Source organism: Melospiza melodia, chromosome Z (genome assembly GCF_035770615.1).
Source record: "Melospiza melodia melodia isolate bMelMel2 chromosome Z, bMelMel2.pri, whole genome shotgun sequence".
Classification (NCBI taxonomy): Eukaryota; Metazoa; Chordata; class Aves; order Passeriformes; family Passerellidae; genus Melospiza; species Melospiza melodia.
Window position 1 is genome coordinate 9,200,389 of NC_086226.1, and position 17,909 is coordinate 9,218,297.

Consider the following 17,909-nt stretch of genomic DNA (forward strand, 5'->3'; position numbering starts at 1 on the left):
CCTCTCAGCCTAGTAACTTTTCTTTCTCCTTTCAAAAAGGAGAAAGAAAAAAAATGGACAAGGAAGGGGAAAAAGGTGCCAAGGGCATAGAGATCACATTCCCAGAATAACTGTGTGCACCTCTTCTAGGAAAGATATGCACGACTTGTCTTTCTGAGTTAAATAAATTTTTTTATCTGTACCACAGAGTCTAGTCCATGATCTCTGATTTTCACCTGGTCCATTAGGGTGAAAGAAGCATCTGTAAAGTTGAGCTTTTTAGCTTGTAGCATAGCTCAGAGCTAAATAAGGAAGAGCCCTTTGCTTTGACATATGCCAAAGCCTTTTCCAAATATCCCCTCAGGTTTCCTCAGGAGCTTGCAGTTGGGAAGATCAGCGCAGAGGTGATGTGGAGTCTTTTTGCCCAGGATATGAAATATGCCATGGAAGGTAAGAGAATGTCTCACTGCTGTTAGCTGACTTGTTGCTGGTCTCTTGTTCTCCATCCATTTGGTGAAAATGAGGCTTAAGCTTGTGAGTAGCATTGCTGATGGGAGTGGGGATTTTTAGTGGTTTGTTTGTTGGTGCACAGCTGGTTTATGGTCAGAACTGAGGCTGAGATCTGCATAAGCTGTAGACCTCCATGTCAGGCTGTGTTGCAAGCTGTTCAATGGACATTCCAGCAGGTTTGAAATCAGAAGTTCCCTTTGGCCTAGAAGTTACGATGGCTTGGATGAGCAGCCAGCAGCAGCTTCATCTTCCATTGTGCTGTGGTAAGAAAGGGTTGGAGAAGTTGGTGCACTCTGAGTTGTGCCATGGCTCTGGTTCCCTGGATAATACAGCACAGGTTGTCTAAGCCATTGGCAGAAAGATGCTGTTATAATAATTCCTGCTGCAGACATCTTCATTTCCAGTTAGTCTTTGCAATAATTCCATCTGCAAGTAAGGAGAAAATTTTACTGTTTCTGAAAATGAGTTAGGCATGCAAAACCCAGCAAATGTCCACAAAGGAATTCTTCTTCTTGCAGTACTCTTCTGATGGTTGCTTTCTGAACTTGACTTTAGTTCTATATGTTGATTTTCACAATCTCACCAACTTTTCAAAAGTTTCAGAGAGCATCCAGCTCCCACTGTCCCTGCGGGGTTGGGCTTTATGATCGTTCGTAAGGTGAGACTGTGATAAAACAGAAGTGCCAGGGCTGTCTGCAATGTGCTATCTGTATTTATATTCCAAACTGAAGTCAAGCTACTACTTTTGACCACTTACAAAATTTTGCTCAATCCACTTGTCCCCACTGTGACCTGAACTCACTTACAGGAGTGACAGCCAATTAGACTCTTCAGATTGCTTGGGAAAAAATGCCGCCAGTAAGACAGCTGCCTGCATTTTGTTCTTTGGAAACAAGTCTGTGGGGTTGCTCTGTAGGTGAAAAGATTGACTCCATTTATTTTATTAATCTCTGTCACTGCAACAGATGTGGAGACTGTGCTGTAGGGGGACACTCTTTGCCAGGTGAAGGCTTGAATCTGACATGCTGCAGGGCTGGATGAAATGTTCTCAATTCTGTGTTAGGAACATTTTATATATGCTTGTACCCCACAGTGCCTTTGTTTTGTGAGGTCAAGCTCATGTAAGAACAGAGACTGGGAAGAAGGACTGTGACCTACTAACTGTGTTGAAGAGTCTCTTCTATAGTGACTGTCACTGCTTGCTCATGTGTTAGAGATAAGGCAATGGTGATCATTTCATGGTCTCTTTCCCTAGAAACCATTTGCTCCTGCAAACCATTTTAGCTCCCCTTTCAGTTTTGTCCTTATTTATCTAGGAGGGATGGAGCACCTTTCCTATGAAGAAAGACTGTGAGAATTGCAATTGTTCAGCCTTTGGGGTGATGACCTACCTGGGGTACCTGAAGGGAGCCTACAAGAACAACGGAGAGGGGCTTTTTACAAGAGTGTATAGTGACAGGACAAGGGGGAATGGCTTCAAACTGAAGGAGAATAGATTGAAATTAGGTATTAGGAAGAACTTCTTCCCTGTGAGGGTGGTAAGGCACTGGCACAGGTTGCCCAGAGAAGCTGGTTTTGCCCCTGGCTGTGTTCAAGGCCAGGTTGCATGGGGCTTGGAGCAACCTGATCTAGTGGAAGCTGTCCCTGCCTGTGGCAGGGGGTTGGAATGACATTATCTTTACAGTCCCTTCCAACCCAAGCCACTCTATGGTTCTTTCTACTCCTGTGTGCTCTTCTTCAAGAATTTATAATGCAATTTCCTCTCATACATGTTAAAAGTGCCCTATCTTCCTCCTTTGTCTGCAGCAGTGAGAATTGCAATTGCATGTCTCCAGATCTTGTTGTTCACCTTCCTAAGAATCCCTTTCCCTGTTGCATCCAAAGTGCAGCTGTATGACTGTCAAAGGGGACGTTAATTTTTTTTTTCTTTGTTTGGTTGCCAGTGCCCAGATTAGCTTGGTCTCCCAAGTTTTCTCTTTTCATGTCTCATACCATGTCCCCACTGATGACTCTGGGCTTATTTTACCTTTTCCTGATCTCCTTCTGGTCACTTGTGAGCTTCTTAAGACAAGCATTGGTATCACCAATGAGTTCCTCAGTGCATAGTAAATGCTTGTTGAAAAGAGCATCCCTCTTCAGAATATTTCTTGGTGACAGAAGTAGATACAAATGCAGCTGGTGGACAGGGATTTTGCATTTTGAACAAAAATCTAAAAACTGCTTGGTAATTTATTTGTAGTCTAACTGTTCAAGTTCTGCAGGAGGGTTGAACAGTGATAGAGTCTGTGTTAGGATGTGTCTCTTCCAAATATATATTCAAGAAATGCTTAGGGTGCAGAATTCTATTTGAGGCAAGTGTGATTCCTCACACTGCTCTGCTCTCCAGAAACTTGTGAAGATAACCTTTAGAACAAGCTCTACAATAATTCAATTACAGGCCTTACTACATACATTTTAAATACAGATGATTGCATTAGCTTGCTGCATTTTTTTTAAACTGGGGGAAAAGGGATTAAAGGAAACTGATTAAATGATGTGTAGGATGATAATTAGATTTGCCAGCCTCAGCTCTTGGCTCTGTCATTTCTCAGGTTCAGCTGCTGGTTTTTCTACCAGTTAACCTGCACCAAGAGTTTCATATTCCTTTTCCCAATTTGTGCCATAATCCCTGGGTACATTTCTTGTCTGCTCTGAGATCAGGAGCTGTGCAATAAAAGCTAATAATCTATTTTTTGGAAATATGTGCACATAAGCACAGAGTACACTACTTGCCCCTAATTTTCTTCATGGTGTTTTCCCTTATGTTCTGTTCCTAAGTTCTGGATAACATGAGCTCATTCACCTCACCAAGTGGTAAGTTCATGCTCCTGGATGGAGCTTGTAGCTGTGAGTAGACAAAGACTTTTATTTGTTACCCATAGTTTTAGCACTTTGGATGTAGTATGTAACACTAGCTCTAGAGTTCTGTAGCTTTTATGCCAGCAATAAACAGACTTGCAAAGAAGACTTGAAAGACCATACTGCTGCTGTAGAAATGGAGGGCATGTGTTGTAAGGAGACTCTGGAGGAGAAGGAGTTCAGACCTGGCTGCGTGAAACTGCTCCCTCCCTCCCAGCCTGCCTCCCTGCATCCAGCCTGCTGCTTCCACACTGCTCTCCAGTAGCTGGAGCTTACCCCCAGATACACCATGCGGCCTGTGCAGGACAATGTATAAATCCTAATTTACACCTAGAACGTGGAGGGATTCAGACCTGGAGTTCGTGCCAGCCTGTGGATGCTGCAGCAGTGTGTCCTTTTGGCACCTTCTGGAGCGTCAGATTGCTATTATGTAAAATTTTGAATCATAAAAATGAAACACCTATTCTCTGTATAAATCAGCAGCTGGTAGCAGTAGGCATGGCAGCAGTGTGCTTGACTGCTGGATATTTTGCCTTTGGCTGTCCAAAGGAGCCTCAGTGTCTGAGGCACAGCAGAATCTCCAGGATCTACCCCATTTGTTTTCTCTCTCCCCCAAAGCAGTGACTACTCAAGGCACCATGCACAGCATTTCCCTGTTTGCTGGGTCTTTAAGAAGTGTGCCTTGTTCCCCATCAGCCCAAGAGTAAAACAGGCTAGATACACATGTCCCAGACTTGCTTGGCAGGCTTATGTCACCCTGGAGTCACTGTAGGGTAGAGGTTGATTTTCCAAGCTGTACAGTTGGCTCCACCCCGGGACACTGACCAGTGCTCAAGCAGCTGGATATCTCTCTGTTAGTGCACTATCTGTAGTTAGTAGTTTTTCTCGTTGACCTCCCTGGAACCTCTGGCACCCAGAAATCACAAACACCCCAAGCAAAGAGGCTTCTGCTCTTCTTTGCTAGAACACCTTAAAAGATAGTAATAGAAAATCAACGTCATTCTTGACAGCAACATTTCATCTTAGTTTGGACACATTAGTATTAGGAGAGCTGCAAATTGGAAACATCTCTGATAGGAAAAGAGACTGAGTAGACTTGGCAGGCAGGATTGAAATAAATCATTCTGCCACTTTCTCACTTCTAATAAGGAGAAAGGGATCAGAGGCACACACAGATGCCAGCTATCTAAAGTGTTGACACTTCAACAGCCCTGATACCTATTAGAGTTTCTGTACAGAAATTTGGCATTATTTGCTGGATGTTAACCCATAAAAAATAGGCTAACAATCAAGAAAAAAAGAAATCTGTGATTGAGGAGTGTGTAGGTAGAAGTCCTGTTCTCTGCCTGAAAAGGAGAACTGGACATAATACTAGAAAATGTGCTGCTAGGCATGAGTTCCCTATTAATGCCTCAGTAATATGGCCTTGGTTACTCCAAAAGCTTTTCTCTGAATAAGGCTGTTTCTAGCTGAAATCTGCTAAGGAAGTGTGGGAGACTTACAGAACTCTGTGGTCTTTTCAGGATAAAACACAGCAGTTGCTGCACGGTATCTGTGTCCTGTTCTGCTGCTGCTGCTGCTAAGCTCTTTTAAAGCCAGCAGGTTATAGAAGAGAACAGAAATGTTCTAAGACTGATGGCTGCCATGATCTTCACTTTACTTTTTCTAAAATGAGTTTTCAATGTGTGCCTCTGACTGATGTGTTTCGATGTCACCTTCAGGTGGTCTTAAACATTTCCACTTACAAAGGAAGCAACTGATCAAAACTATGTGAGGTCCATTGAAAGGGGAAGGGGAGATGATGCAAGCTGGGGATGGGGGAGGTTGGGTCTTTGTTGGCTTTCCTTGTCCTCCAGAACATTTGAGCTGTTCATTCTTGTCTTCTCTCTGTCACAAGCCCCTCCTTTCTTTCGAATACGTAAAGTTCTCTTCTATGGTGGTAAGACCTCTCCTTTCTTTTAGTTTCCTGTGATTTATCTCTTAGTGTCAAGTGTCTCCTTTAGTGCCTAGATAGCAGGTAGTCCTAGTAGCTGTACTTGGGTTTATGCTTCTGTGACTGTTTTGCATCTTCTTCTTCTGCAGCTTAGAAGTGTTTTAGATGTCCTAGAAAACAGGAAGAAGCTTGAATTGCTTGCTTTTGTTGCATTGTTTAATTTTGAGGAACTAAATCTGATTTAAGTCCTTTTTACGTACAAGTCAGACCTTTCCTCAGCAGGAACAACACTTTCTATGTGCTGGAGCAGCAGCTGGCAGCAGCACACATCCGAGTTAATGAAGTTATAATTGTCCATCAGTTTCCTCACTCACAGGGAGCAGAGCAGGCACAGTTATTGCTCTGTTTGTTTCCAGTTTTAGTTCTGCAGAGGGAGTTCTCATTTTCTTCTACCATTGCTCGAAGTATAGCAGAGGGTCAGCAGTTCAGATGCTGAGTATACTTCTGCTTTCTTAGTGCTCAAGAAAGATATGAGGTTATTAATGTAAAACAGGAATGGACTTCACACAGTTCCCTGTGGAGTGAAATGGACCATAGTACATGTAATTTGTCCATTGAACCATCAGTCCTGAGGATTATGTCTCAGATATTGGGCATTTTAATCTCTTCAAAACAAAGATTGGGTTTCTCTTTCTTTCTTTTATTCTATTACTTTTTTTTTTTTTTTTTTTTGAGATTGTATCTGTATGGGTCTGTGATGTGAGCTAGGGGAAAATGTGTATTACGCTCCTACAAAAGCTTGCAAACAAACCACTGGAACATTGATAGTTTACAAAAGTTTATGGAAATATTGGCATGAACATTTCTCTGGATTTTGTGTCTTCAGTTAGGTAATTCACACTTGATTTGGACTTTATTCTTGTCATGTTGATGAAGGTTCACGAGAGATGTGGAAGTTTCTCAATGTTTTGAATTAGTTGCAAGAATTCACATTTACCTGAAAATAGATAATGTTGTAAGATAGGCATGCCTATCAGTTAATAAGCCATTCAGAGTTAAGAAAAATACTCAGTCTTTTTAACATAGCTGAAACCTGTCTGCATGTGAGCAGTGATGCCCTTGGAAAGTTACATCATTGATGAGGTTTCCACGTTAAAGGTCAAAAGAAGAGTCTAAAGTGAAATACTGGGGTAAAAACCTGAGGCTAAGCCAAAATCATGTATGTTTTAGTGTAATATCTCACATTGTAGTCATGGACTAGCAGCTTGCTATGGTGCTAGAGTGAACAAAGAAGCTTGGCACAAAATGTATTCCTGCTGTGAAACTTGGCAGAAGAAAGAGATGGATGCAAACAGGAGGCACAGGGGAGCAGCAGTGCAGAATTGATCACCTGATGATGCAAGGTCACAGTGCAGGGAAAAGTCAGCTGCTGAGTCCTCATATCATGAAAAAGGAATTAATTTAATCTCTTCAAGGAAGATTTGGAAGAAAAGCAATGCAAGTAGAAGGATCTGCCTGTGTAAGCAATGAGAGGTAGCTTGGGAGAAAGCATTGAGCTGCTTTTGGGAGAATTTAGTAAGTATTTTAAATACATAATTGTGGGCTGATCAGAGGTGGGAGTCAATTACTGAAAGATGGTAGTGTGGATGTAGGCTGTGAAGAGTAAAGACGTGGACCCTACATTTCTCCTGATAAGGAAGGGGAGCGGTGGTCTGTGGAGATGATCTCTGCAGAAACGTAGGGCCAGTGCTTTAGTGGTGTAGGTGTGTGGGAAGGGCTGTGTTGTGGAGGTACGGGCATTATACAGGGAGAAACTGCATTTTCCCAGCATTTCCTGGGTACAAAAACATAAGGAAACCTGGCAGGAGGAACAAGCTCAGCAGCAGACCCTGCTTTGTGGAAGAGAAATATTAATTTCTCCAAGTGGGAGCAGGGAAGGCTGCAGTTCCTGTGTAGCTCATTTGATCTTGTTTGAGTCACACTGTCAAACTCTTGGTGCTTTCTACTGTTGTCTCATTGGGAATGTAATGTAACATGCTGCTATTGCCTTTGTTTATATCCAAGAATGAACAGATTTGCTCGCCTTGATTTTTCCCCTGCAAAGATGGAGTCTCAACTGTGATATGTTAAATGAAAAGGCCATGAGACATTGCTCTGTTTTTATTGCTTTGACAACAAAAAATGTTCAACAAATGGAAGTATTAATTAGAGATACAGAAAAATCTCTAGAGCCCCAATAGTCCCAACCTCCAAGAACTCCTGCCTGCTGCAAAAACCCTGTGTTGTGAAGATCTTGTGGCTCTATAGGTGCTTCATCCTCAACACTCTTGCATTCTGCAGACCTGCTTCATGAGTCCTTCCCATGCCTGGTGTGGTTACAGTGGTGAATTCAGACCTAACTGCTTTTTTTCCCCTTCCTTACAGAGCATGAGAAACACAGACTGTGTAAAAGTGCGGACTATATGAATTTACACTTCAAAGTGAAGTGGCTGTACAATGAATACGTTCGTGATCTGCCTGCCTTCAAGGGAAAAGTGCCTGAATATCCAGCGTGAGTGTTTTAAGTCTCCTGTAGTAAATCCCCACTATCTATTTCCTTTTGTTACCTTGGCGGTAGGGTGGCCATTTGGATCTCCTGCGGCTGCCTTCAAGATACATAATTTCTTACCTCTCAGTTTTCTGTGTTTGTGTGCATGTTTTTCCCCTGTGGTGTTCTGTGCCACTGCCCCTCACCCAGCTCAATCCATTATTGTACAATATCTCCCAACATTTCCAAAGCTCAGCAATGGCATGGACAGACTTCACGCTACTCTGTGCCTGCAGTGTGGGCAGTTCTTGAATAGAAGATGTGTGCCTACAGATATGCTTTATGAATATATACTGTACATGGATGTCATATGTACACACACAACAGGATTTTTAAGTAAAGATAATATTTTTCTTAGTAAGACTAGGTGGCTTAGTTGGAAGCTTCAGATAAGCTGTTGCTCTTGAGCTCTAAGCAGTTGTTTGCAGCTTCTAACTTTAAAAGAGCAACAATAGATTTCAGACCTGGAAAAGTTGTATGAGACCAAAAGGTTGTGAGAAGGTGTATGAGACCAGAAGGTTTTCTGAACAATTTGGGGAAAATGGTGTAGCTAGAGTCCCACCCCTGCCTCAAGCAACAGCGGGTATCCTGGGTCTTAGCAGTGTTTTATCTGGTTTTCAGAAGCTTTCAGTGATGTTTGCTTCACAATTCCTTTTATCCTGTGTTTCACTGTTACTCCTTCACTGGGTTTAAGGATTTAACATACACTCTCCTTTTCACCCCCTCCAAATCTTTCTTGCTTCAGTTTGAACTTGTTATAGCCTATATATAGGCTGCACATAGAGAATAAATTGTTCTGCTTTACAGTAGTAAAATGCTTTTCTCATGCTTCTTTATGGTCTGCTGGTTCTTGTTTGTTCCTAGCTTTCCTTCTAAGTGGGGTTTACTCACCCTTTCAGGATAATTTGTGTCCGAACGTAACAGTTGGCCTTAAATATTGATGTTTCATCTAGACCTTGCCATGCATTGCCTTGCAGGCAGTGCTGTTGCTTTCATGTGTCATGTGCTGTGTTGAAAGCAACCTTTTTTATTTTCTTTTATTGAGAGATATTGCTGGCTAGTGGTGCTCCCAGTGGGCCATTGGCTGCTCTGCAGGCACCCTCAGCATTGTGCCCCACAACACTGCTGTTCCCACCCCGTACATGACTGTTCTGTGCTGTCTAAATGCAGCACTTTACCGCTCTTAACAAACACATTATTCCTGGACTGTGTTTCCCGTTTTGCACTTTGAATTCTCTTGCCATGCTGTTGTGCATGCAGTCCCTCAAGCCTGGTGCTAGCTGCATGCTAATCAGACTTGAGGCAGTTGGGCATAATTGCTCAGTGTGGGCTGTGGGCCTGATTAAGAAATCAGGTCAGCAAGAGACATAAGCTGCTCGCTGAGCAGGATGCTAGAGTGGCAGTCTCAGAAGCCCCTTTCTCTTTGCTGTGCCTCTGAGTCAGGGCAGTCTCATGCAAGCCATCAGATATTCTTAATCTCTCTTTTTCTCCTGTGTAATCAGGATAATGATGCTCGGTTTTGTTCTGCAGTCTGTTCTGCTCTGCTGGCCTTTGTGGTAGAGCTTCAGTGCTCATGTGCATTTGCAGCCACTGGCTTTGTTACTTCACCTCCTGTTTCAGTACAATAGCCACATTGTCAGACATAGGTGATGTTTATTTCAACTGTAACCTTCACCTCTCACAAAGTATCCCCCTGATATGAATTGTCCTTTGATTTGCTTCATCATAATTATTTTTAGCCACAGAACTTCCCTAAACAAAGGAGTCCACACATCAGGTTTGCATACTGGTAAACTCCTCAGATGAAACTAAATTGCTGCTCTCCAGACAATGGTTAGGCTGTTGATGCCTCAGGTTTTTTAGCTTTTATACTTTCAGATTCTGTACTGCTTTAGTGTGTAGATCTGAGGTTCATATTAGGAGATAGTAAGCTCTCTTCACAGAGTATGGAGACAAAACAATTCCTTATCTTGTTGGGGACCAAGGACAAATGATCCAAATCTCAGGCCCCAGAGCACAAACAATGGCAGAATGAAGAGAAAAAAAAAAAAAGAAGCATGGGACTTCATAACCTAAAGCTATAACTGGACAATTAACTCCAATATGCTAATGGACCAGAACTTCTAAAAGTGAGAGACCTTGTGACTGGTCTTTCATTTTATGACCATTTTGGGTTCATCTTGGGTGTAGCCTGGCTGGGCTCTTGCACTGCCCAAGGTGTATCCATTGAGGCCTTTTAATAAATACCTACTTTATTCTTTTAACTCCATCCAGCCTCTGTTCTAGATCAGCCTTTACAAGGCATTGCTGTCTGTCTACTTGTAAGGCAAATTCACTTTTCCAGTTTATAAACTCTGAGAAACCATGTTCCTGGTAGCCTTGATATATGATTGAACTAAGTGCAGGGTGCAAAGTACTGAAATTGAAGTTTTTATACTCCCTTTATTTTCAGAAGCTCAGAAGCATTTTCTGAAATGGACGTAGCTATATAACTAGGAGTGTATCTTCAAAATTTCCTGTCTGCCAGCTAAAAGCTGTGAAGTTTTCCTGAAAAACCCCAGCTTTTTAAGTGTGTAAATACGTGCTTTGTTTAAATACTGATCCTAGTGTGCAGGTAGCATTGTGGATCTACTGGAGACTGCCTCCTCTCTGGTGGGGGAAGATATTCCTTCCTTTGAGATCCTGTTCACTTATTCTGGCTCTCTTCACCAAATACAGTATTTATTATTTTGCTCATAGGAACCCTACCTGCCTTCTTGCCTCCGTTTTTGCTGAGGCACAGGGATTGTTCCTTAGATACTCACAGCAAATGAGCAAGATTAATTCACCTGCAGTGTGTGACCATGAGGGAGCCAGGCTCATGGCCAAGCTGAAATGGTAGCCTTTTGTGTTACCTCACTGTTGTGCAGCCAGGAAAGATGAACTTACATTTAGTCCTGAAGTGCTGCTGCCTTTCCCAGCAGGCAGGACTGAAGTGTATTATGTGCAGACCTTGTTTGAGTGTTTGTGCCATCTGGAGCCAGGCTGTGCTGACCCCCGTGAGCACAGAATGTCTCTGAAGCAGCACCGTGAGCCACTGCTGTGTGTGCTGGTGGGTGAGTCATTTCAGTGTTTGCTTCCTGACCAATAGGTGAAGCAGAGGAAGGAGAACATATTTGCCATATAACAACATTTCAAAGCTATTTCTGCATGAAATGGGATTATTTTTATTCATTTCTGTGCTAGATAATTTTGCATATTGTTCTGGATATGTTGCCTTCACAGTCCTCGGAGTCCCCTGACTTGCTCAGCAGCCCAAGCTGATAGTAAAAGAGGTATTTGGCCAAAGATAGTTCTAGGTCCGTGTTACAGCTCAAAGCATAGTTTGGCCCTGAATGTAGACATAGACTGGAAGTATTTGTAAATTATTTGCATCTCTTAGGATTTTGTGTCAGCCAGAGGACAAAACTGAGGCTGGTTTTGCAGATGTACTTACAGAATTTCCTGATCTAAGTGGTTCATTCAACATTCATAATAAACATCTTCCTGAAGGTAATGATTCCTTTTATTAGAGGGGGAGCAAATACACCACTCCTACCCACCCAACAGTACAGTTTTCTCTGCCACCTTTGCTTAGACAATTTGGCAAGACAGTTAGGTATACCTAGGCACTTGATTTTGTGTAGCAACATATGCTATCCATAAAAATGGGCAGTGTTCTCAATAGCAAATGGCTCTTTCTTGTGAATGTGGTGCAATAACTAAGGATGAATGATAATCAGGAAGTTACTCTCCTTCTCAGAGTGAAAACTGTGGCTTATGGCACAAACAAGTAATTTTCCTTGCACGTTGACCTGTGACATGTGAAGCAGTCAGCAGCTCGCAGCCTGGGAGCTGTGAAACAGGTGGAAGATGTATAGTTGCTTCCTTGTGAAGTGCCTGAGTTCCTTTGTAAGGCTTAAGCTGTTTAAAATACACAATTGCAGTTTAAAAGAAAACGTTGAAAGCTTGAGAAACTTGCAGCAGACTTCAACATATGCTGACTTTTAGGAGCCTGAAGTGCCATTCAAAAGGAATTCTTCCAGAATACAGGAAGTCCATATGTCTGTGACAGTGTTCCACTGTTGCTGTCTATAATAAATAGGTCTACATAGACAGGTTGCTGTTGGCATTTTAACAGTGTCAGTTACAATTTCCAATATTAGCATTGATGTGCTTTATATTTCATAGTGTAGAGATTATTTAAGGCTATCTAGTATGCTCTGCCTGTGAATTTGCTCTTGATCTCCCTCTCATGTCTGGCACATGCTTTCATGTTCTTTGCAAACTCAGCCCACAATTAGCACAATCTCTATGAACACAGCTGCCTGTGTAGGGAAGGCTGTACTCTGTAAAGCTCATATAATAATCTTTTGTTTGGACTGAATTACACGTGGACACTTCTTTCTCTTGTTTGTGAATGCTGTTTAGTAATATTTCAAATGAAGATTTGCTTCAGCTGTGCTGTGTTGGCACTTGCATGCAACAACCTCTAGACAGACATATAAATAAGGCTGTAAGTGCTGTGTTACTGCTTAAACACAGGCAACAAAAACACACACACATCCTTTTGTACTCTGTGTGTCCCTTGGAGCCGAGGACAGAGCGACCAGCTGTCGGATCCCATCACTGAAGCTGCTTCTCAGCTTGCCTATTTTCACACTGCCTGTTTGGTACACCCAAGTGAGCAGCAGGACAGGTGCCTGTGGGTCTGGAGGTCTTCCTTGTGCTCTCTGGCACGTGGTTGGAAAGGAAAAACATGCCAAAGTGCTTTGAGGTGAAGCAAAGTTAAAAGGGAAGGTATCAAGAAGAGAACAGACAGGAAGAAGGACAAGAACAGCTCAAGTGATGGTAACAGGCCCTGTTAACTTGTGTAGAGGTGCAAGTATATTTGGGAATTTGGACTGCACACATGAGCAGCAGCATTCAGACAGCAGCTTTCACAAGCCTTGCTGGGGTTGGGTGCTCCTCTTCCTGCTGTAACTTGCTGTCTTTGCTCCACTGCAGGTGGTTTGAGCAGTTTGTGATGCAGTGGCTGGATGAAAATGAAGATGTTTCCTTAGATTTCCTACACGGTGCTCTGGAGAGAGATAAAAAAGATGGGGTATGTAGGTCACTACTTGGTGCTACATCATACAGTGCACAGAACCAAATAAAACACTATAAATTCAGCTGTCTTATAAATGGAGGATGTGGTCCTTTTTGCTACCTAAACAACAGGGAAACTCATTTATTTTAGCATTTTACAGGTCACAGAGAACTTTTTAATAGCAAGGTGCATATCATTCATTTCTGTCTGTTCTGCTGCTGTTAATCTATCAGCCAGTGGTTTGGTGCTCTCTCAGCTCTCTCTGTTAGGAAGAAGTAATTGAAATTGAAAATTGAGACACTTAGCATGTACTTAGTCATGCAGTGAGAATGTGACCTTAATCCACTGACAGACCAATCTTACTCTTAATTTGCTGAGTATTGCCAATGCAGAGAAGAGCTTTCCTGTTATTCAGTGACTGTTGGCACTGTAGTCTGTGATACTCATGCAACATTCTGTTTAATAGCTAAATCTAAAAAAAAATTAAAATAGCTCTTTACTCTCTCCTTCTTTCCTCATTAACTGGTAGGCAAACCATGCATTGCATTAAGGATCTCAACATCCTCATACATTTCCCTGGTGCTTGTCACGATCATAGTTAGTGAAGGACAGTAAATTTATAATCCAACCAAAATAGGCTATTTATCTCCTCTAGGTCTTCTTAAGAGTTTTTGACTAATTCTGAGGAAGATGTAGGTTTTGGTAAAGTTACTGTGCCTTCAGTGTGGCAGATGATGGAAACACCCATGGGTGGGTTCATTTCAGATCTTTCTATTTGACAATGATTCTCTGTTCTTCTCTTTTAGTTCCAGCAAACATCCGAGCACGCTCTGTTCTCTTGCTCAGTGGTGGATGTGTTCACCCAGCTCAACCAGAGCTTTGAGATCATTAAGAAGCTGGAGTGCCCAGACCCTGTCATTGTTGCCCACTACAATAGGAGATTTGCAAAGGTAATACCCTCAGCATCCAGATGTTTATCTTTTCTTAATGGGCTGTAAGACAGTATGATTTTTTTTTCTGCTTCCTGGAGTTCTTCTGCAGTGGTAGAGGACAAGTAACAGTGCTCATCTCTTTTCTTCACAGACTATTGGGAAAGTGCTGATGCAGTATGCTGACATACTCTCCAAGAGCTTTGAGTCCTACTGTTCCAAGGAGAAACTGGTGAGTTATGCTGAGCTTCCCTTTTCCCTCAAAGAATCATATAATTGTCCTGATGAAACCAGACACACACTGCACCTGACCATGGTGATGGTGTAAATATTTTCAGTGTTGTTTTTTATCATCATCGGGATGCTTTTGAAGTTCGAATTCTGGCTTGGACCTAAAATAAAAACGGGTCCTGAAGATGATATGCAGGGCTTGGAGACTGTCAGGTCCCCTCAAAATTAACTTCCACACTGCGTGGAAGTTTAATCACACACTGTGTGATTAAAAAAACCCAAAAGTGGGCATGATTGCTCTGTAGGTCTGGTACTTAGAGAGGTCTTTTCATCTGGGTATTCTGAAAATGGGAACTGACCATACCATTTCAAGCTGGAAAAAAAATTATTTTTTTATAATTATTTTTTTAAATACATGTGAGTGCTGAAATCTCTGCATGCAGTGCCTCCTACGTAACTCTCAGATCTGGTGGTACTTGGGAAAGGGTGTTGAGGCACAAAGTCTCCCACTGGTGACAGTGTGTTGGCATCCTGAGCAGTCACCTGCTTTTGTCCCTTCAGCCCTGCATCCTGATGAACAACATCCAACAACTGCGGGTGCAGCTGGAGAAGATGTTTGAAGCCATGGGTGGTAAAGAGGTAAGAGAACTCAGAGTCTGGGTGTTATCCTCATTCCTCTGCACTGTTGTTGCTGGGTTGTTTGAAGACTGCAGTCATGAGGAGAGCCTTGGGACACCTGGCACTGTGAGTGTGGGGAGACAGCCATGACTGAAGGCTTCCCAACAAAATCTGTCATCAAATGCAGGAGCAAACATTTTGGAGTACAGAATAGCATAGAAAAGGAAAGAAAAGATTGGCTATTGTGTTCACATGGGCATGGTGGAGGTCTCTGTACTGTGGGCATTGAATCATTTTAGATGTCATATAAATGTGGGGCAGTGCCTTTAGCATGAAATGTCCAGTATGTAATACATTACAGACATGCAAATGAGTTCTCTGCTTGTGTTTTGAGGGATATTCAGATGTGTCCATTTGTTATGAGATGGTAATTTTTACAGAAATAATATTTTACTCCTCCAGGTCACTGTTTTTGTTCTGCTGTAATATATGTATATTTTTCTTTTCTCTTCTTTTTTCATTGCTTTTCAAGATTCAGGAAGATGAAGAAAAGCCTGCTGATGCTGATGTTAGGAAAAATTATTTTCTAGTGCATTTTCTTTGGTTGTGTTGTGATAGAATCTGTGCTATGACCTGTACGCCAAGAGAAACATCAGCTTTGCTGATGGACAGCTCAGTTTTTGCCTGTATTGCTTTTCTAAATCTTGCTTGTGCTCAGTGGCAGAATTCTGTGAAGTGGCAAAAATCTCAACAAATAGATTTACCCCATGAGGCAAGGAAAACTGCTGTCATTCTTTCACATGTCACCTCAATAATCCTAATTTCTGAGTCCCGCATCAAGAACTAGCATTATATGCTTCCTGCTGTAATAGCAGCAGTAGCTAAATACTCATTTTTGGAAAAGAATAAACTTATGATGAAATGTTTGCAAAGTGGCCTATAAAAGTTTAATGCCTGTGCATATAATTTCCCTTAAGGGGAATTAGTTTGCTACTATTTTCCGTAGTGGTAGCCATTAAGGAGGGTTTCCCTATATTTAAGATTGAAAATATCCCTTGATACTGTATTAAATAAAGAGAGTAAAAAGATGTTTCTTGAGGTTATTGGCTACTGTCCCTAGACTAAATCTCTTCTCTGCATTCTACCCTTTAAAACCTTCCACTGGAGGTGTAAGTAAGGTAAAAAAGGGGTAATGAATCCACTGTGGAATCAAAAGACTGGAAGGGGAGAGAAACCCAGACAGTGAAGAGTAAAACAGGAAGAAATGTGGCAAACACACTAAGAAGCTGGGTTTTTTTGGTTGTTTTTTTTTTTTTTTTCATTTTCTTTTCAAATGGTGCTTATTGCACTTCATAGGCCTGCCACTGATCACCAGAAATAAATTGTGTTGTGTTAGGTGCCTGCACTATCTGCTGTCCCCGAGGGTTTCCCACTTGGTGACTGTGTAGTACATTGCTTCTTGACTCAAAAGCTGCCAGGTTCTCTGTTTTGCTAGAGTAAACAAGGTCTTGTCCTAGTTTGCATAGTCTGTTGGCTGCAGATTGAACCTGACAATTGGGTAACAATAGGTGAGACAACAGTTTTGACGATAGAACTGACTGGAAATGCATCTGTGGGTTCTGTCCTCCTTCAGGAAGGACAGTTCTTCATTTCTGTGGCAGATTTATTCCATGGTCATCTGTCCATGACACAGTAGCTTGCACAAAAGTAAACATTATCCTGACTGCTCTATGCAAAAAAACTTCCTTGAGAGAGTAAGAAACTACCATAGTGGTGTGCCCTGGTGTTCAGCTGTTCAACTTCTTGTGTTCTCAAAGGTGTTCTTGAAAGCCAGGTACCAAATATTCTGTTGTTCCTGTGGCAGGTATGTTCCTTGTGCCATGTGTGCAGCCAGACCTTCAGACTGGTTTCAGTTACCGTGTGCTTGTGGCTTCATCTGCTTCTGGTTCCCAGATCCATCTCGGTCTGCAGCTGTAGCTGTAGCACTGCCCAGTTCTGGAAAGCTCTGAAATACTGCTGCTATGTGGTGTTCTTTGCCAGTGGGTCCAGAACACACCCCTAGGGAAATTCAGGTCACTTATTCCCTTTTGCAGTGATGGAAATGAAGGGACAGGGCTCACCTGTGGTCACCCTGCAGTATAGTGGCATAACAATGGAACACAAGTGCTTGCCCAATACTGTTTATTGGGATTGGGCCCTGGATATAGTGCCTTTCTTTACACTCTCCTCCACCCGCTGCCCCCATTGAGTTATGGTACCTTTTCCCTCACTTTTCTTATTCTTTTCTAAACTGTAGTACTCAAAACAGGGCAAAAATTGCCCAGCATCTCTGAGTTTAATGTGAACATCATGTGGTCTGTGAATATTACTCCTCAGAAGCAGTAAGGACAGCAGCAGAGCTTTAGGAAACTCTCTTTGGAGGGATTCCCTTGGGTCAAGGCAAATATTTATAGAGTAAAGACATATGCATACACAGAGAAAAATACCTTAAATAAATTTTAGGAATTAAGATAAATGCTTTTCTTTTCCTTCTGAGCTGTATTGATCTCATGGGATCAGAACTGTTTCATCATGACTCAGGAGCATTCTCAGACATCCAAAGGCATGTGTTGGAAAGGCAGTGTTTATGAAGTGGCAGATAGCATTAAAAGCATAATGAAGAGTGTGAAACTGGGGGATGAGTCCTGGGTATCTTTTGAAACCTTTTATTTCTCTGAACCATCTCCAATACAGCAGCAGAGCAGAGATTATAATTTAGGTCTCTGCTGGGATGGGCTACACACATTCAGTGGTAGTGTTGGCCTGAACTTGGCCCCATTTATTTAATTATTCATACTTTACCTAATAAAACCTAATGTGACTTGCATTTTCTACCCACCTCTGTGGTTTTCCATCAGACTTCAGCCTGCAGTCCATAATTTTGCTTAGCTTTTCATGAGTAATGAACTCATGGCAGTGAAATTAAAAGGTGCTGTACTGCATTGCACACTGCTGGAGTCTAGATGTAGTGTGAAAGACTAGTTTAAAACATTTCTACACCTTTTTTCTGCAAGGGAAGCATGTGAGCTGAGTATCAGAGACAAGCACTGCCTAAGGAACCCAAGGAATTAGCTGCTG

The 17,909-nt window shown here is 42.1% G+C and overlaps 1 protein-coding gene across 5 annotated transcripts in view; it reads left to right on the forward strand.

Annotated features, from left to right (window-relative positions):
- UNC13B (unc-13 homolog B) overlaps positions 1 to 17,909 on the forward strand; it is a 206,110-nt gene that overhangs the window by 157,898 nt on the left and 30,303 nt on the right. For all 5 annotated transcript variants that reach the window (XM_063180306.1, XM_063180307.1, XM_063180304.1 and 2 more), the window contains 6 exons: positions 344 to 429; positions 7,745 to 7,871; positions 12,933 to 13,029; positions 13,821 to 13,964; positions 14,098 to 14,175; positions 14,736 to 14,813. In XM_063180306.1, the coding sequence (XP_063036376.1) occupies positions 344 to 429; positions 7,745 to 7,871; positions 12,933 to 13,029; positions 13,821 to 13,964; positions 14,098 to 14,175; positions 14,736 to 14,813 (610 nt within the window). The remainder of the gene's footprint in view (positions 1 to 343; positions 430 to 7,744; positions 7,872 to 12,932; positions 13,030 to 13,820; positions 13,965 to 14,097; positions 14,176 to 14,735; positions 14,814 to 17,909) is intronic.